This window comes from Rissa tridactyla, chromosome 13 (genome assembly GCF_028500815.1).
Source record: "Rissa tridactyla isolate bRisTri1 chromosome 13, bRisTri1.patW.cur.20221130, whole genome shotgun sequence".
NCBI classification, from domain to species: Eukaryota; Metazoa; Chordata; class Aves; order Charadriiformes; family Laridae; genus Rissa; species Rissa tridactyla.
In genome coordinates this window covers 1,827,154-1,844,201 of record NC_071478.1, presented here as the reverse complement: position 1 = coordinate 1,844,201, position 17,048 = coordinate 1,827,154, and the positions used below count along the sequence as shown (strand labels likewise).

Below are 17,048 nucleotides of genomic sequence, written 5' to 3'. Positions count from 1 at the left end.
CCTGACGGGGCAATCCATGACACAGAAGAGCTGGCACCGTTTTCCCCAGTGGTAGCCCCAGTCCGGGGATCCCAACGCCACCTGGGGCCAGGATCAGGATGCTGGGCAGCCCATGGCTGTCATGGGGCCGTGGTGGGACATTGCCCAGGGCCAGGGACTTCTCTACAGGACAAAGGTCCTCGGGGGGGTCCTGCACAGGCTGAGCATGAGCCCAACGGGCCAGAACTGGGCAAACACAGACAAGGTTGGAGAAGCCCACGGGCTCCTGTTGCAGTACGACGGAGCAGCACCCGGCCAGCCCTGCTCTGCCCCGGCAGCCTCACACACGGCCCTGGAGCTGCTGTGCCCATGGAAACGTCCCTTCCCAGGGCTTAAAGGCAAAGCTTTGGCCCAGCTCCCAGCCCATGGCACATCCCCACCTCTTGGGGCTGGAGCTGCAATTCCAGCAGGGCTGAACCCCACTGAGGTGATGCCCAGGGGGCTCCTGGCACAGGCGGGCTGGGAGGAGGGCAGGGGGTCACCCGGCAGGGCCCTGGGGGCCAGCCAGGGAGCGCAGGGGACCGAGGCCCAGCACCACAGGACAGGGACAGGGCTGCTGGGGTCATACCCAGCCCAAATGAGAGGGGACGGGCACAGACCTGGGGCTCTAAGGGATGGCTGGGGCAGTCACACCAGGCACAGCCACCTGCAGCACTGGGCAGCAAGGGCAGGGCCATGGGCGGGCCCTGTCCCACCATCAAACAGGGACAGCAGAGACTCCTGACTTTCCCCTGCGATGGCGGGAGGTTTTTGTATCACTTCCCCATTGCTCTGTGTCACCGTGACACCAACATAGCTGCCCTCGTAGCTACCACAGTAATAGACGGCCTCGTCCTCCGCTTGGACCCCAGTGATGGTTAACGTGCCCGTGGAGCCGGACCAGGATCCAGAGAATCGCGAAGGGATGCCCGAGGGTCTGCTGCTGCTACCATAGATCACGGTGACAGGGGCAGTGCCAGGAACCTTCTGCTGGTACCAGCCATAAGCATTGTTGGTCCTTCCACAGCAGATCTGGGTGGTTTGCCCCAGCGACACGCACACTGGGAGTCGCTGACCCAGACCTGTGGGAGTGCAAGGGGCTGAGGCAGGAGCTCTCCCTGCCCACCCGCAGTGCGAATGCTCCCGTGGGCTGGCAAACACCCACGCACCCAGCCCCGTGCCCCCAGGGCGGCTGCAATGCCGCAGGGTCCCGCGCAACGCTCATCACGGGGAACAGAAATGAGACAAAGCTTTTCCCAGGCAGCTCCGCAGGCTCCAGCTCCCAACACTATCCCAGGCTCCTCTGGCCCTCCCATGGCAGCTGGGACGAGCTCAGCCAGGGTCTCTCCAGCAGCAGGGCCACATCACTGGGGTCACAGCCACAGCCCCGAGACATGGGGCACACGGGGAAGGGCAACAGGAGGGACACGGAAAACCCCAAAGCTGGCGAGAGGGGCCTGCCTGGCTGAGAGGAAGGAAGAGATGAAACCAACCTCTGACACCCAAGGTCTCGATTGCCTGCGGCTCAGTGTCACAATGAGACCAGCACTGCTGCTGTCCTCGCTACCGCAGTAATAGACGGCCTCGTCCTCCGCTTGGACCCCAGTGATGGTTAACGTGCCCGTGGAGCCAGAGTAGGATCCGGAGAATCGCGAAGGGATGCCCGAGGGTCTCTTGTCATTCTGATGGATCACAGTGACAGGGCCAGTGCCAGGTTCCTTCTGCTGGTACCAGCCATAGCTGTTGCTGCTCCCGGTGCAGGTGATCTTGACGGTTCCTCCCACATCGGCTGACACCGAGGAGGGCGTCTGAGTCACCGCTGCCTGGACCAGGGAACCTGGAGAGGGAGAGGAGAGAGGGGAGAAGACCCGGGTCAGCCAGTGCCCCACGAGCACAGCCCTCCCCGGGCAGCGGGATGAGGACAGGGCCCCTGTTCCATAAGGTCCTGATGCCACAAAGGGACCCAAAGCCACACACACAGAGCCGGGAGGCCCTGGGAGGAGAGCTGCCAGAAGCAAGGACAGGGACGGGAGTGCCACAGTTGCAGAAAGGCCCCGGTCACGGGATGGGCAGGTTCTGGGGAGCGGAACCCTGCCCAGATCAGAGCATCCCAGCACAGAGGCACCTCCAGCAGCAAGAGGAGGATGGGCTGCCAGGAGCAAGAGGCAGTGACCCTGGGGACAAGGCAATGCCATGCATCCTGCGTGGCATTGACCAGTTGGGAGAACATTTACAGTCACATCCTTGGACAGGAAAAAGTTCTTGCTGCAGCCCCACAGCCTTGCTCAGCCATGAGGGAGAACAGCAGAAAACCTCAACTTTTATCTCTTCTGTAGCTCACTTCCTCGTCTCTCTGTGTCTCTAAACCAGCACTGCTACTGCTCTCGTGGCTACCACAGTAATAGACGGCCTCGTCCTCCGCTTGGACCCCAGTGATGGTTAATGTGGCCGTGGAGCCGGATTTGGATCCGGAGAATCGCGAAGGGATGCCCGAGGGTCTGCTGCTACCACCATAGATCACGGTGACAGGGGCAGTGCCAGGTTCCTTCTGCTGGTACCAGCCATAGTAGCTGCTGCTACCACCGGTGCAGGTGATCTTGACGGTTCCTCCCACGTCGGCTGACACCGAGGGGGGCGTCTGAGTCAGCGCTGCCTGGACCAGGGAACCTGGAGAGGGAGAGGAGAGAGGGGAGAAGACCCGGGTCAGCCAGTGCCCCACGAGCACAGCCCTCCCTGGGCCACGGGACGTGGCCCCTGTCCCCAGAGGCCCCGGACACACGCAGCACCTGAGACATGGGCGAGCACTGCAAGGAAGAGATCCCACCAGCTATGTGTCCCCACACCGATGGGGCTGCGTCATGGAACCCAACTCCTTTCTAAACACCCACCCTCCATGGAAATGTGCCCCACAGTGGTCACTGGCAGCTCCTGTCCCAGTGCTCCCCTGCCCACTGCAGGCAAGTCTCTGGCCCACCAAAGGCGCTGAGATCATCTGGGCTGCCGGCTCCTTCCCCAACGCGGCTGCTGGGCTCTCACCTCAACCAGGGCCCAAAAAGTGCCAGTCCCGGCCCAGGAGCACCATGGCCTCGCTGCTCTGGGAACGCACAGTGACAGAGGAGCTGGGAAAACCAGGAACTGCTTCAAAGCAGGGTGCCACAACTCGGCCGCTGTTAAGTGCCACAAGAGAAAGGCAGAGAACTGGGATTTTGAAAGGGACTGGAAGCACACGAAGGCCAGGAGCTTCAAGGCTCCCAACAGCAAGGGGCTGCAGGGACTGCCCTGCACCAGGGGTTACAGCTGCACCTGGCTGTCCCCAGCCCCTCTGCCTCCTGCTGCCCCGGCAACCTCAGGACCGTGGTGCGGGGCCACACTGACACCGTGTGGGGACCAGAAGGACCGACCTCAGGGACAGCCCCGGAGGAACCGAGAGCACAGCCTGGCACGGCACTCTGCCCGTGCTGCCCCTCACCCCCGCCACAGCCTCCACCAAGTCCAGACACACCTCCAGCCCCTGCCACAACCCTCACGGCTTCTGCATGGGACCCTGCCCAAGGCACCCCGGGCTCACCTGGGACAGCAGCTCACACAGACACAGGGCCCTTGGGCGCCGTTCCTGTCACCACAGGAGGGTGGCCATCGGCCCTGAACTGGCAGCGAGCCCAGGGACCAGAGCGGGACACCCAGAGGTGACGACAGCGTGCCTCCCAGCAACTTTGGGCCAAAGGACCGGCCACAGGACGAGACATTTTGAAGGCAGGAGCAACCGGCCACACCACAGGTCTGCACTACGTGAGCTGTGTCCCTTCCTCCAGCACCACCGTCAGGATCGCTGACACCCAGGCACAGCAGACAGAGCACCCACCCACCGCCACCCTCCAGATGCTGATCACCACTGCCGTCCTGGGCACAGGACACTGCTGCACCCGCAGCAGGGGATCTGGACGTTTTGTCCCAGGTTTCCTGGCATGGAGGGTGGGACAGGGCCAGACCCCTGGGCCCAAAGGCCACAGCCGCGTTCAGCGATTGTGGCCAGGGCACCAACCACTGCAAGGAAGAGGACCGCAGTTTCAGCAGGGCTGAACCCCCCTGGGGTGATGCCCCAGGCGCAGCCGAGCTGGGAGGAGGGCAGGGGGGCACCCGGCAGGGCCCTGGGGGCCAGCCAGCGAGCGCAGGGGACCGAGGCCCGGCAGCACGGGACAGGGACAGGGCTGCTGGGGTCGTACCCAGCCCAAATGAGAGGGGACGGGCACAGACCTGGGGCTCTAAGGGATGGCTGGGGCAGTCACACCACGCACAGCCACCTGCAGCACTGGGCAGGGCCGTCGTGGGGACAGGACTAACCATCAGTCTGGGACAGCAGAGATTCCTAACTGGCCCCTGTGATGGCAGGAGTTTTTTGTATCACTCCCTCATGGCGCCATGGCACCAACATAGCTGCTGCTGTCGTAGCCACCACAGTAATAGACGGCCTCGTCCTCCGCTTGGACCCCAGTGATGGTTAACGTGCCCGTGGAGCCGGACTTGGATCCGGAGAATCGCGAAGGGATGCTCGAGGGTCACCTGCTGCTCTCATAGATCACAGTGACAGGGGCAGTGCCAGGTTCCTTCTGCTGGTACCAGCCAGCATAAGGATTGCTGCTGTAAAGCCCAGAGCAGGTGATCTTGACGGTTCCTCCCACATTGGCTGACACTGAGGGTGGCTGAGTCAGCGCTGCCTGGACCAGGGAACCTGGAGAGGGAGAGGAGAGAGGGGAGAAGACCCGGGTCAGCCAGTGCCCCACGAGCACAGCCCTCCCCAGGCAGCGGGACGGGAAACACCACAGTCAGAGGAAAACAGACCTGAACATGGCCACAGGCAAATCTGGGGAGCTGAGCCCAAGCAAAAATGCCCCAGCACAGAGGCAGCTCTGGCAGCACCACGAGGACATGGTCCCCAGTAGCAAGATGCAGTGGGGTGGGTGACAAGGCCACACTGTTAACTGCGTAGGGACATGGACAATGGTCCCCAGCCATGGAGTCACCTCTAGTGCTCTGGGATATAAAAGTGAGGACATTCACTGCCATGGTCACGCAGAGGGGCAGGAACCTGCCTCAGCCCCACAGTCAGAACCCCAATCCGCTGGGAGGGAGAAGGGCTGAAACCTCTTCTCTGACTTTCGAGCCGATGTCTCACTTCCTATTACTCATCATCACCAGACACTATAGCCACTGCTGCTGCTGTCGTAGCCACCACAGTAATAGACGGCCTCGTCCTCCGCTTGGACCCCAGTGATGGTTAACGTGCCCGTGGAGCTGGACGTGGATCCGGAGAATCGCGAAGGGATGCCTGAGGGTCTCTTGTTGTCAGCATAGATCATGCCAGGTTCCTTCTGCTGGAACCAGCCATAGCTGTAGCTGCTCCTGGTGCAGCTGATCTTGACGGTTCCTCCCACATCGGCTGACACCCAGCGCGGCTGCCTGGACCAGGGAACCTGGAAAGGGAGAGGAGAGAGGGGACAAGATGGGGGTCAGCCAGTGCCCCACGAGCACAGCCCTCCCCGGGCAGCGGGATGAGGACAGGGCCCCTGTTCCATAAGGTCCTGATGCCACAAAGGGACCCAAAGCCACACACACAGAGCCGGGAGGCCCTGGGGGGAGAGCTGCCAGAAGCAGGGACAGGGACGGGAGTGCCACAGTTGCAGAAAGGCCCCGGTCACGGGATGGGCAGGTTCTGGGGGAGCCCAACCCTGCCCAGATCAGAGCATCCCAGCACAGAGGCACCTCCAGCAGCAAGAGGGGGATGGGGCTGCCAGGAGCAAGAGGTAATGACCCTGGGCACAAGGCAATGCCATACCTTCTGTAGGGACAGACACAAAGTGCCTCCCCCAGGCCCAGAGTCACCTCCCACATGGCACGGTACAATTGGGATAACCTTAACAGTCACGTCCTTCGACAGGAATAGGAGCTTGTCTCAGCCCCACAGCTCTGCTCAGCCAGGAGGGGGACGGGCAGAACCCCCCCATTTTTACCTCCTCTGTAGCTCACTTCCCCAACTCTCTGCATCACTGCACCAGCATCACTGCTGCTGTCCCAGTTACCACAGTAATAGACGGCCTCGTCCTCCGCTTGGACCCCAGTGATGGTTAACGTGGCCGTGGAGCCGGAACTGGATCCGGAGAATCGTGAAGGGATGCCCGAGGGTCTCTTGCTGCTCTCATAGATCACAGTGACAGGGGCAGTGCCAGGTTCCTTCTGCTGGTACCAACCAACATTGCTGCTGCTGCTGCTGCTGCTGCTGCTACCCCCGGTGCAGGTGATCATGACAGTTCCTCCCACGGTGGTTGACATCGAGGGCGGCTGAGTCAGCGCTGCCTGGACCAGGGAACCTGGAGAGGGAGAGGAGAGAGGGGAGAAGACCCGGGTCAGCCAGTGCCCCACGAGCACAGCCCTCCCCGGGCAGCGCAATGAGACCCATGAGCCCATTCTCCTTGGGTCTCCAGGGCACCTGAGACATGGGCGAGCACCACGAGGAGGAGAGGGGTCCAGGCCATGGCGCAATCCCACCAGCTACGTGTCCCCACGCCGATGGAGCTGTGTTGCAGACCCCGACTCCCTTTTAAGCCCCCGCTCGCCTGCGGCACGGCCCCTCCATGCAAATCTGAGCCCGCGCTCAGGGCCAGATCCTGCCTGGACACCCAGCACGGCCAGGGCAGCTCCAGGCATGGGGCAGCAGCAGCGCCCCTCTGCACCCAGCCCCAAACATCAGGACAGGTCCCCCCATTCCCACCCTCCTTCCATCGCATCCAGCTGCAGCCTTTCTACCTACCACCCAGCCCTTCTCCTGCCTGGACATGGCCTTGGCGAGCAGAGGAGCCAGTGCCCAGCCCCACACCTTCAAGCTCTACCCCACAGCCCAGCACCCTCTGGATGGGCTCAGGCCTCTCACAGGCGACCCCCAGGGCACATTGTGGTGCCTGTGGAGTGGCCCCAGTGGGCAGGTCCCTGGGCATGGACCTGCAAGCTCCCCTGGCCTGCAGATCTTGGTAGACTGTCAGCTGCCCGGGCTTCCCACCAGCAGCGCTTTGCTCCCCCAGACTCCTCATCTGCGGGTCTGAAGGTGAAGCTTTGTCCGGGCCCCTTGGCTGGCAGCACCATCCTGCCTCTCCATGATGGGGCCGAGGTTTCAGCAGGCTGAACTCTCCCACGGTGATGCCCTGCAGCAGGGCACAGACCTTGCCGCAGTCAGGTCCTGCCAAAACACAGCCAGGTGCCCCTCTCCTGCAGCCCGGGCCAGCTGGGCTCCCCCAGACTGTGCCCAGCCAGCCCGCACCCACTGCACCACCAATGGCTCCTCCGCCCGCACCACCCCTGCCCAGGCCTTCCACGCGCCCACAGCACCAGGGCCCCCACAACAGCCCAGCGGTGCGACCTCCCTCCCTGCTGCACGGATCCAGCCGTTCCCTTGGCTGCAGGAGCCGCTGGATATCTCCATGCCGGGGCTCACATAGAGCCGCGCCAGCAGGACGCCTCCGGCCAGGGAGGAGCCCACCAGCAGCCACAGCACCTCATGGCAGCTCCAAGGGAAGGCAAGAGAGCGGGGGGGAGCAGGTACCAGTGACAAAGTGCGCCCTGGTGCAGCAAGGGACAGGGGCAGGAGGGCTGCTGGGGGTCATCCCCTCCCCAAATGAGAGGGGACGGGCACAGACCGGGCGCTCTCAGGGATGTCCAAGCCGGGACACCAGGCACAGCCACCCGCAGCACTGGGCAGCAAGGGCAGGGCCATGGCAGGGACCTGTCAGAGCATCAAATGGGGACAGCAGAGACTCCCATCTGCCCTCTGTGGTGGCAGGAGGTTTCCGTATCACTTCCCCATTGCTCTGTGTCACCTTATAGCTGCCGTTGTTGCCACCACAGTAATAGACGGCCTCGTCCTCCGCTTGGACCCCAGTGATGGTTAACGTGCCCGTGTTGCCGGACTTGGATCCGGAGAATCGCGAAGGGATGCCCGAGGGTCTGTTGTTGCTGTTGTAGATCACAGTGACAGGGGCAGTGCCAGGAACCAGCCATAGCTGTAGCTGCTCCCGGAGCAGGTGATCTTGACAGTTCCTCCCACGTCGGCTGACACCGAGGGCGTCTGAGTCAGCGCTGCCTGGACCAGGGAACCTGGAGAGGGAGAGGAGAGAGGGGAGAAGACCCGGGTCAGCCAGTGCCCCACGAGCACAGCCCTCCCCAGGCAGTGTGACAGGGATGGGGACCCTGTGCCCAAAGGTCCTAATGGCACAGAGGGACCACAGCCCACCAGGCAAAGCTCAAGGCTGGACCCCTGGGACCTGGTGAGGAGAGCTGGCAGAAGCAAGATGACGTGGTCACCAGCAGCAAGAGACAGTGGGGCAGACAACAAGGTAATGCCATGCCTTTTGTTGGGACAAGCAAGAAGTGTCCACAGCTCCAGAGTCACTTCCCAATTGGCATGGTACAATCAGGAGGACAGTCACAGCCATGACAGGCAGAGAGGATGCAAACCTGCCCCAGCCACAAAGCCCAGCTCAGCCATGAGTCATAAGGGCAGAAAAACCTGTTTTTAGCTCCTCTGCAGCTCATTCCCCACCACTCTGTATCACTACACCAGCATCACTGCTGCTGTCCCAGCCACCACAGTAATAGACGGCCTCGTCCTCGGCTTGGACCCCAGTGATGGTTAACGTGGACGTGGAGCCGGAGAATCGCGAAGGGATGCCCGAGGGTCTCTTGCTGCCATCGTAGATCACAGTGACAGGGGCAGTGCCAGGAACCTTCTGCTGGAACCAACCAACATTGCTGCTGCTGCTGCTGCTGCTACCCCCGGTGCAGGTGATCATGACAGTTCCTCCCACGGTGGTTGACATCGAGGGGGGCGTCTGAGTCAGCGCTGCCTGGACCAGGGAACCTGGAGAGGGAGAGGAGAGAGGGGAGAAGACCCGGGTCAGCCAGTGCCCCACGAGCACAGCCCTCCCCGGGCCACGGGACAGGATCCCTGTCCCTAAAGTCCCTGATGCCACAGGAGGACCCACAGCTGCACAGACAGAGCTGAAGACTAGAGACCCATGACCTTGCAAGGAGAGCCTGCAGCAGTAGGGAAATGGAACACCACATTCTGAGGGAAAGGGACCTGGTTGTGGCTACAGAAACTTCTGGGGAGCAGAGCCCAGCCTGGCCCAAAGCAACCCAGCAGGGACAGGAGCAGCAGCAGGAGGATGGGGCTGCCAGGAGCAAAAGGCAGCAGGGCTGGGGATGAGGCAATGCCATTCCAATTATGGGGACGGGGAAAAGGAACCCCCAGCCCCAGAGTCACCTCCTGTACCTTGGGGCATGGAGGTGGGGACATTCAAAGTCATGACCTTGGACAGGGGACAGGAGTGTGCCACAGCTCCACAGCCACAACTCCGCTCGGCCATGAGGGAAAAGGGCTGAAAACCTTCCTCTTCAATGCTGAGCTCTGTGTCTCACTTCCCCATTTCTCAGTGCCTCCACCACTCCGATCAGCACTGCTGCCGTCGGAGCTACCATAGAAATAGATGGCCTTGTCCTCGGCTTGGACCTCAGTGATGGTTAACGTGCCCGTGGAGCCAGACCAGGATCCGGAGAATCGCGAAGGGATGCCCGAGGGCCTCTGGTTGTTGCTATAGATCACTGACAGGGGCACTGCCAGGTTTCTGCTCGTACCAGGTATAATAAACACTGCTGCCCCTGCAGCAGGGGATCTCATGGTTTGTCCCAGGTTTCCTGACATTGAGGGTGGGACAGGACCAGACCCCTGTGCTGAAACCCCAGACGGGTTCAGCGAGTCAGGCCAGGGCACCAAGCACTGCAAGGAAGAGGACTACAAAGCCACACAGACACCAGGCACAGCCACCTGCAGCACCGGGCAGCAATGACAGGGCAATGCGGCGGGACCTGCCCCACCATCAAATGGGGACAGCAGAGACTCCTAACTGTCCTCTGTGATGGCAGGAGTTTTTTGTATAACTACCCCATTGCTCTGTGTCACCGCGACACCAGCACTGCTGCTGCTGTCCCGGCCACCACAGTAATAGACGGCCTCGTCCTCCGCTCGGACCCCAGTGATGGTTAACGTGCCCGTGGAGCCAGATGCAGAACCGGAGAATCGTGAAGGGATGCCAGAGGGTCTCTCATCATTCCAGTAGATCACGGTGACAGGGGCAGTGCCAGGAACCTTCTGCTGGAACCAGCCATAGTAGCTGCTAACCCCGGTGCAGGTGATCTTGACGGTTCCTCCCACGTTGGCTGACACCGAGGGGGGCGTCTGAGTCACCGCTGCCTGGACCAGGGAACCTGGAGAGGGAGAGGAGAGAGGGGAGAAGACCGGGTCAGCCAGTGCCCCACGAGCACAGCCCTCCCCGGGCAGCGCAATGAGACCCATGAGCCCATTCTCCTTGGGTCTCCAGGGCACCTGAGACATGGGCGAGCACCACGAGGAGGAGAGGGGTCCAGGCCATGGCGCGATCCCACCAGCTACGTGTCCCCACGCCGATGGAGCTGTGTTGCGGACCCCGACTCCCTTTTAAGCCCCCGCTCGCCTGCGGCACGGCCCCTCCATGCAAATCTGAGCCCGCGCTCAGGGCCAGATCCTGCCTGGACACCCAGCACGGCCAGGGCAGCTCCGGGCATGGGGCAGCAGCAGCGCCCCTCTGCACCCAGCCCCAAACATCAGGACAAGATCCCACCATTCCCACCCTCCTTCCATCGCATCCAGCTGCAGCCTTTCTACCTACCACCCAGCCCTTCTCCTGCCTGGTCATGGCCTTGGCGAGCAGAGGAGCCAGTGCCCAGCCCCACACCTTCAAGCTCTACCCCACAGCCCAGCACCCTCTGGATGGGCTCAGGCCTCTCACAGGCGACCCCCAGGGCACATTGTGGTGCCTGTGGAGTGGCCCCAGTGGGCAGGTCCCTGGGCACGGACCTGCAAGCTCCCCTGGCCTGCAGATCTTGGTAGACTGTCAGCTGCCCGGGCTTCCCACCAGCAGCGCTTTGCTCCCCCAGACTCCTCATCTGCGGGTCTGAAGGTGAAGCTTTGTCCGGGCCCCTTGGCTGGCAGCACCATCCTGCCTCTCCATGATGGGGCCGAGGTTTCAGCAGGCTGAACTCTCCCACGGTGATGCCCTGCAGCAGGGCACAGACCTTGCCGCAGTCAGGTCCTGCCAAAACACAGCCAGGTGCCCCTCTCCTGCAGCCCGGGCCAGCTGGGCTCCCCCAGACTGTGCCCAGCCAGCCCGCACCCACTGCACCACCAATGGCTCCTCCGCCCGCACCACCCCTGCCCAGGCCTTCCACGCGCCCACAGCACCAGGGCCCCCACAACAGCCCAGCGGTGCGACCTCCCTCCCTGCTGCACGGATCCAGCCGTTCCCTTGGCTGCAGGAGCCGCTGGATATCTCCATGCCGGGGCTCACATAGAGCCGCGCCAGCAGGACGCCTCCGGCCAGGGAGGAGCCCACCAGCAGCCACAGCACCTCATGGCAGCTCCAAGGGAAGGCAAGAGAGCCGGGGGGAGCAGGTACCAGTGACAAAGTGCGCCCTGGTGCAGCAAGGGACAGGGGCAGGAGGGCTGCTGGGGGTCATCCCCTCCCCAAATGAGAGGGGACGGGCACAGACCGGGCGCTCTCAGGGATGTCCAAGCCGGGACATCAGGCACAGCCACCCGCAGCACTGGGCAGCAAGGGCAGGGCCATGGCAGGGACCTGTCAGAGCATCAAATGGGGACAGCAGAGACTCCCATCTGCCCTCTGTGGTGGCAGGAGGTTTCCGTATCACTTCCCCATTGCTCTGTGTCACCTTATAGCTGCCGTCGTAGCTACCACAGTAATAGACGGCCTCGTCCTCCGCTTGGACCCCAGTGATGGTTAACGTGCCCGTGGAGCCAGAGTAGGATCCGGAGAATCGCGAAGGGATGCCCGAGGGTCTGTTGTTGCTGTTGTAGATCACAGTGACAGGGGCAGTGCCAGGAACCAGCCATAGCTGTAGCTGCTCCCGGAGCAGGTGATCTTGACAGTTCCTCCCACGTCAGCTGACACCGAGGGCGTCTGAGTCACCGCTGCCTGGACCAGGGAACCTGGAGAGGGAGAGGAGAGAGGGGAGAAGACCCGGGTCAGCCAGTGCCCCACGAGCACAGCCCTCCCCAGGCAGTGTGACAGGGATGGGGACCCTGTGCCCAAAGGTCCTAATGGCACAGAGGGACCACAGCCCACCAGGCAAAGCTCAAGGCTGGACCCCTGGGACCTGGTGAGGAGAGCTGGCAGAAGCAAGATGACGTGGTCACCAGGAGCAAGAGACAGTGGGGCAGACAACAAGGTAATGCCATGCCTTTTGTTGGGACAAGCAAGAAGTGTCCACAGCTCCAGAGTCACTTCCCAATTGGCATGGTACAATCAGGAGGACAGTCACAGCCATGACAGGCAGAGAGGATGCAAACCTGCCCCAGCCACAAAGCCCAGCTCAGCCATGAGTCATAAGGGCAGAAAAACCTGTTTTTAGCTCCTCTGCAGCTCATTCCCCACCACTCTGTATCACTACACCAGCATCACTGCTGCTGTCCCAGCCACCACAGTAATAGACGGCCTCGTCCTCGGCTTGGACCCCAGTGATGGTTAACGTGGACGTGGAGCCGGAGAATCGCGAAGGGATGCCCGAGGGTCTCTTGCTGCCATCGTAGATCACAGTGACAGGGGCAGTGCCAGGAACCTTCTGCTGGTACCAACCAACATTGCTGCTGCTGCTGCTGCTACCCCCGGTGCAGGTGATCATGACAGTTCCTCCCACGGTGGTTGACATCGAGGGCGGCTGAGTCAGCGCTGCCTGGACCAGGGAACCTGGAGAGGGAGAGGAGAGAGGGGAGAAGACCCGGGTCAGCCAGTGCCCCACGAGCACAGCCCTCCCCGGGCCACGGGACAGGATCCCTGTCCCTAAAGTCCCTGATGCCACAGGAGGACCCACAGCTGCACAGACAGAGCTGAAGACTAGAGACCCATGACCTTGCAAGGAGAGCCTGCAGCAGTAGGGAAATGGAATACCACATTCTGAGGGAAAGGGACCTGGTTGTGGCTACAGAAACTTCTGGGGAGCAGAGCCCAGCCTGGCCCAAAGCAACCCAGCAGGGACAGGAGCAGCAGCAGGAGGATGGGGCTGCCAGGAGCAAAAGGCAGCAGGGCTGGGGATGAGGCAATGCCATTCCAATTATGGGGACGGGGAAAAGGAACCCCCAGCCCCAGAGTCACCTCCTGTACCTTGGGGCATGGAGGTGGGGACATTCAAAGTCATGACCTTGGACAGGGGACAGGAGTGTGCCACAGCTCCACAGCCACAACTCCGCTCGGCCATGAGGGAAAAGGGCTGAAAACCTTCCTCTTCAATGCTGAGCTCTGTGTCTCACTTCCCCATTTCTCAGTGCCTCCACCACTCCGATCAGCACTGCTGCCGTCGGAGCTACCATAGAAATAGATGGCCTTGTCCTCGGCTTGGACCTCAGTGATGGTTAACGTGCCCGTGGAGCCAGACCAGGATCCGGAGAATCGCGAAGGGATGCCCGAGGGCCTCTGGTTGTTGCTATAGATCACTGACAGGGGCACTGCCAGGTTTCTGCTCGTACCAGGTGTAATAAACACTGCTGCCCCTGCAGCAGGGGATCTCATGGTTTGTCCCAGGTTTCCTGACATTGAGGGTGGGACAGGACCAGACCCCTGTGCTGAAACCCCAGACGGGTTCAGCGAGTCAGGCCAGGGCACCAAGCACTGCAAGGAAGAGGACTACAAAGCCACACAGACACCAGGCACAGCCACCTGCAGCACCGGGCAGCAATGACAGGGCAATGCGGCGGGACCTGCCCCACCATCAAATGGGGACAGCAGAGACTCCTAACTGTCCTCTGTGATGGCAGGAGTTTTTTGTATAACTACCCCATTGCTCTGTGTCACCGCGACACCAGCACTGCTGCTGCTGTCCCGGCCACCACAGTAATAGACGGCCTCGTCCTCCGCTTGGACCCCAGTGATGGTTAACGTGGCCGTGGAGCCAGAGGCAGAACCGGAGAATCGCGAAGGGATGCCAGAGGGTCTCTCATCATTCCAGTAGATCACGGTGACAGGGGCAGTGCCAGGAACCTTCTGCTGGAACCAGCCAACATAGCTGCTAACCCCGGTGCAGGTGATCCTGACGGTTCCTCCCACGTTGGCTGACACCGAGGGGGGCGTCTGAGTCACCGCTGCCTGGACCAGGGAACCTGGAGAGGGAGAGGAGAGAGGGGAGAAGACCCGGGTCAGCCAGTGCCCCACGAGCACAGCCCTCCCCGGGCAGCGCAATGAGACCCATGAGCCCATTCTCCTTGGGTCTCCAGGGCACCTGAGACATGGGCGAGCACCACGAGGAGGAGAGGGGTCCAGGCCATGGCGCAATCCCACCAGCTACGTGTCCCCACGCCGATGGAGCTGTGTCGCGGACCCCGACTCCCTTTTAAGCCCCCGCTCGCCTGCGGCACGGCCCCTCCATGCAAATCTGAGCCCGCGCTCAGGGCCAGATCCTGCCTGGACACCCAGCACGGCCAGGGCAGCTCCGGGCATGGGGCAGCAGCAGCGCCCCTCTGCACCCAGCCCCAAACATCAGGACAGGTCCCCCCATTCCCATCCTCCTTCCATCGCATCCAGCTGCAGCCTTTCTACCTACCACCCAGCCCTTCTCCTGCCTGGTCATGGCCTTGGCGAGCAGAGGAGCCAGTGCCCAGCCCCACACCTTCAAGCTCTACCCCACAGCCCAGCACCCTCTGGATGGGCTCAGGCCTCTCAAAGGCGACCCCCAGGGCACATTGTGGTGCCTGTGGAGTGGCCCCAGTGGGCAGGTCCCTGGGCATGGACCTGCAAGCTCCCCTGGCCTGCAGATCTTGGTAGACTGTCAGCTGCCCGGGCTTCCCACCAGCAGCGCTTTGCTCCCCCAGACTCCTCATCTGCGGGTCTGAAGGTGAAGCTTTGTCCGGGCCCCTTGGCTGGCAGCACCATCCTGCCTCTCCATGATGGGGCCGAGGTTTCAGCAGGCTGAACTCTCCCACGGTGATGCCCTGCAGCAGGGCACAGACCTTGCCGCAGTCAGGTCCTGCCAAAACACAGCCAGGTGCCCCTCTCCTGCAGCCCGGGCCAGCTGGGCTCCCCCAGACTGTGCCCAGCCAGCCCGCACCCACTGCACCACCAATGGCTCCTCCGCCCGCACCACCCCTGCCCAGGCCTTCCACGCGCCCACAGCACCAGGGCCCCCACAACAGCCCAGCGGTGCGACCTCCCTCCCTGCTGCACGGATCCAGCCGTTCCCTTGGCTGCAGGAGCCGCTGGATATCTCCATGCCGGGGCTCACATAGAGCCGCGCCAGCAGGACGCCTCCGGCCAGGGAGGAGCCCACCAGCAGCCACAGCACCTCATGGCAGCTCCAAGGGAAGGCAAGAGAGCCGGGGGGAGCAGGTACCAGTGACAAAGTGCGCCCTGGTGCAGCAAGGGACAGGGGCAGGAGGGCTGCTGGGGGTCATCCCCTCCCCAAATGAGAGGGGACGGGCACAGACCGGGCGCTCTCAGGGATGTCCAAGCCGGGACACCAGGCACAGCCACCCGCAGCACTGGGCAGCAAGGGCAGGGCCATGGCAGGGACCTGTCAGAGCATCAAATGGGGACAGCAGAGACTCCCATCTGCCCTCTGTGGTGGCAGGAGGTTTCCGTATCACTTCCCCATTGCTCTGTGTCACCTTATAGCTGCCGTCGTTGCCACCACAGTAATAGACGGCCTCGTCCTCCGCTTGGACCCCAGTGATGGTTAACGTGCCCGTGGAGCCAGAGTAGGATCCGGAGAATCGCGAAGGGATGCCCGAGGGTCTGTTGTTGCTGTTGTAGATCACAGTGACAGGGGCAGTGCCAGGAACCAGCCATAGCTGTAGCTGCTCCCGGAGCAGGTGATCTTGACAGTTCCTCCCACGTCAGCTGACACTGAGGGCGTCTGAGTCACCGCTGCCTGGACCAGGGAACCTGGAGAAGGAGAGGAGAGAGGGGAGAAGACCCGGGTCAGCCAGTGCCCCACGAGCACAGCCCTCCCCAGGCAGTGTGACAGGGATGGGGACCCTGTGCCCAAAGGTCCTAATGGCACAGAGGGACCACAGTCCACCAGGCAAAGCTCAAGGCTGGACCCCTGGGACCTGGTGAGGAGAGCTGGCAGAAGCAAGATGACGTGGTCACCAGGAGCAAGAGACAGTGGGGCAGACAACAAGGTAATGCCATGCCTTTTGTTGGGACAAGCAAGAAGTGTCCACAGCTCCAGAGTCACTTCCCAATTGGCATGGTACAATCAGGAGGACAGTCACAGCCATGACAGGCAGAGAGGATGCAAACCTGCCCCAGCCACAAAGCCCAGCTCAGCCATGAGTCATAAGGGCAGAAAAACCTGTTTTTAGCTCCTCTGCAGCTCATTCCCCACCACTCTGTATCACTACACCAGCATCACTGCTGCTGTCCCAGCCACCACAGTAATAGACGGCCTCGTCCTCGGCTTGAACCCCAGTGATGGTTAACGTGGACGTGGAGCCGGAGAATCGCGAAGGGATGCCCGAGGGTCTCTTGCTGCCATCGTAGATCACAGTGACAGGGGCAGTGCCAGGAACCTTCTGCTGGTACCAACCAGCATATTCATAGCTGCTGCTAAGCCCGGTGCAGGTGATCTTGACGGTTCCTCCCACGTCGGCTGACACCGAGGGGGGCGTCTGAGTCAGCGCTGCCTGGACCAGGGAACCTGGAGAGGGAGAGGAGAGAGGGGAGAAGACCCGGGTCAGCCAGTGTCCCACGAGCACAGCCCTCCCTGGGCCACGGGACGTGGCCCCTGTCCCCAGAGGCCCCAGCCATGCGCAGCACCTGACACATGGGCGAGCACTGCAAGGAAGAGATCCCACCAGCTATGTGTCCCCACACCGATGGGGCTGTGTCATGGAACCCAACTCCTTTCTAAACACCCACCCTCCATGGAAATGTGCCCCACAG

General features: G+C 62.2%; 1 protein-coding gene and 2 gene segments (V, D, J or C); all 3 read right to left on the bottom strand.

Annotated features, from left to right (window-relative positions):
- Nucleotides 1-666: 666 nt before the first annotated feature.
- On the bottom strand, nucleotides 667-6,672 carry LOC128917137 (immunoglobulin lambda-1 light chain-like). Its single transcript, XM_054219784.1, has 4 exons — nucleotides 6,503-6,672; nucleotides 2,338-2,685; nucleotides 1,512-1,855; nucleotides 667-1,050 (listed from the first exon to the last, which is right to left on the bottom strand). Exons 1-4 carry the CDS (start codon nucleotides 6,546-6,548, stop codon nucleotides 667-669), a joined length of 1,122 nt encoding a protein of 373 aa, XP_054075759.1. The 5' UTR covers nucleotides 6,549-6,672.
- Nucleotides 6,673-9,907: 3,235 nt separating this feature from the next.
- On the bottom strand, nucleotides 9,908-10,541 carry LOC128916954 (Ig lambda chain V-1 region-like). The segment is given in 2 exon segments: nucleotides 9,908-10,329; nucleotides 10,448-10,541. Coding segments are annotated over 2 exon segments (411 nt in total).
- Nucleotides 10,542-12,537: 1,996 nt separating this feature from the next.
- LOC128916955 (Ig lambda chain V-1 region-like) lies at nucleotides 12,538-14,456 on the bottom strand. The segment is given in 2 exon segments: nucleotides 12,538-12,863; nucleotides 14,389-14,456. Coding segments are annotated over 2 exon segments (369 nt in total).
- Nucleotides 14,457-17,048: the final 2,592 nt, after the last annotated feature.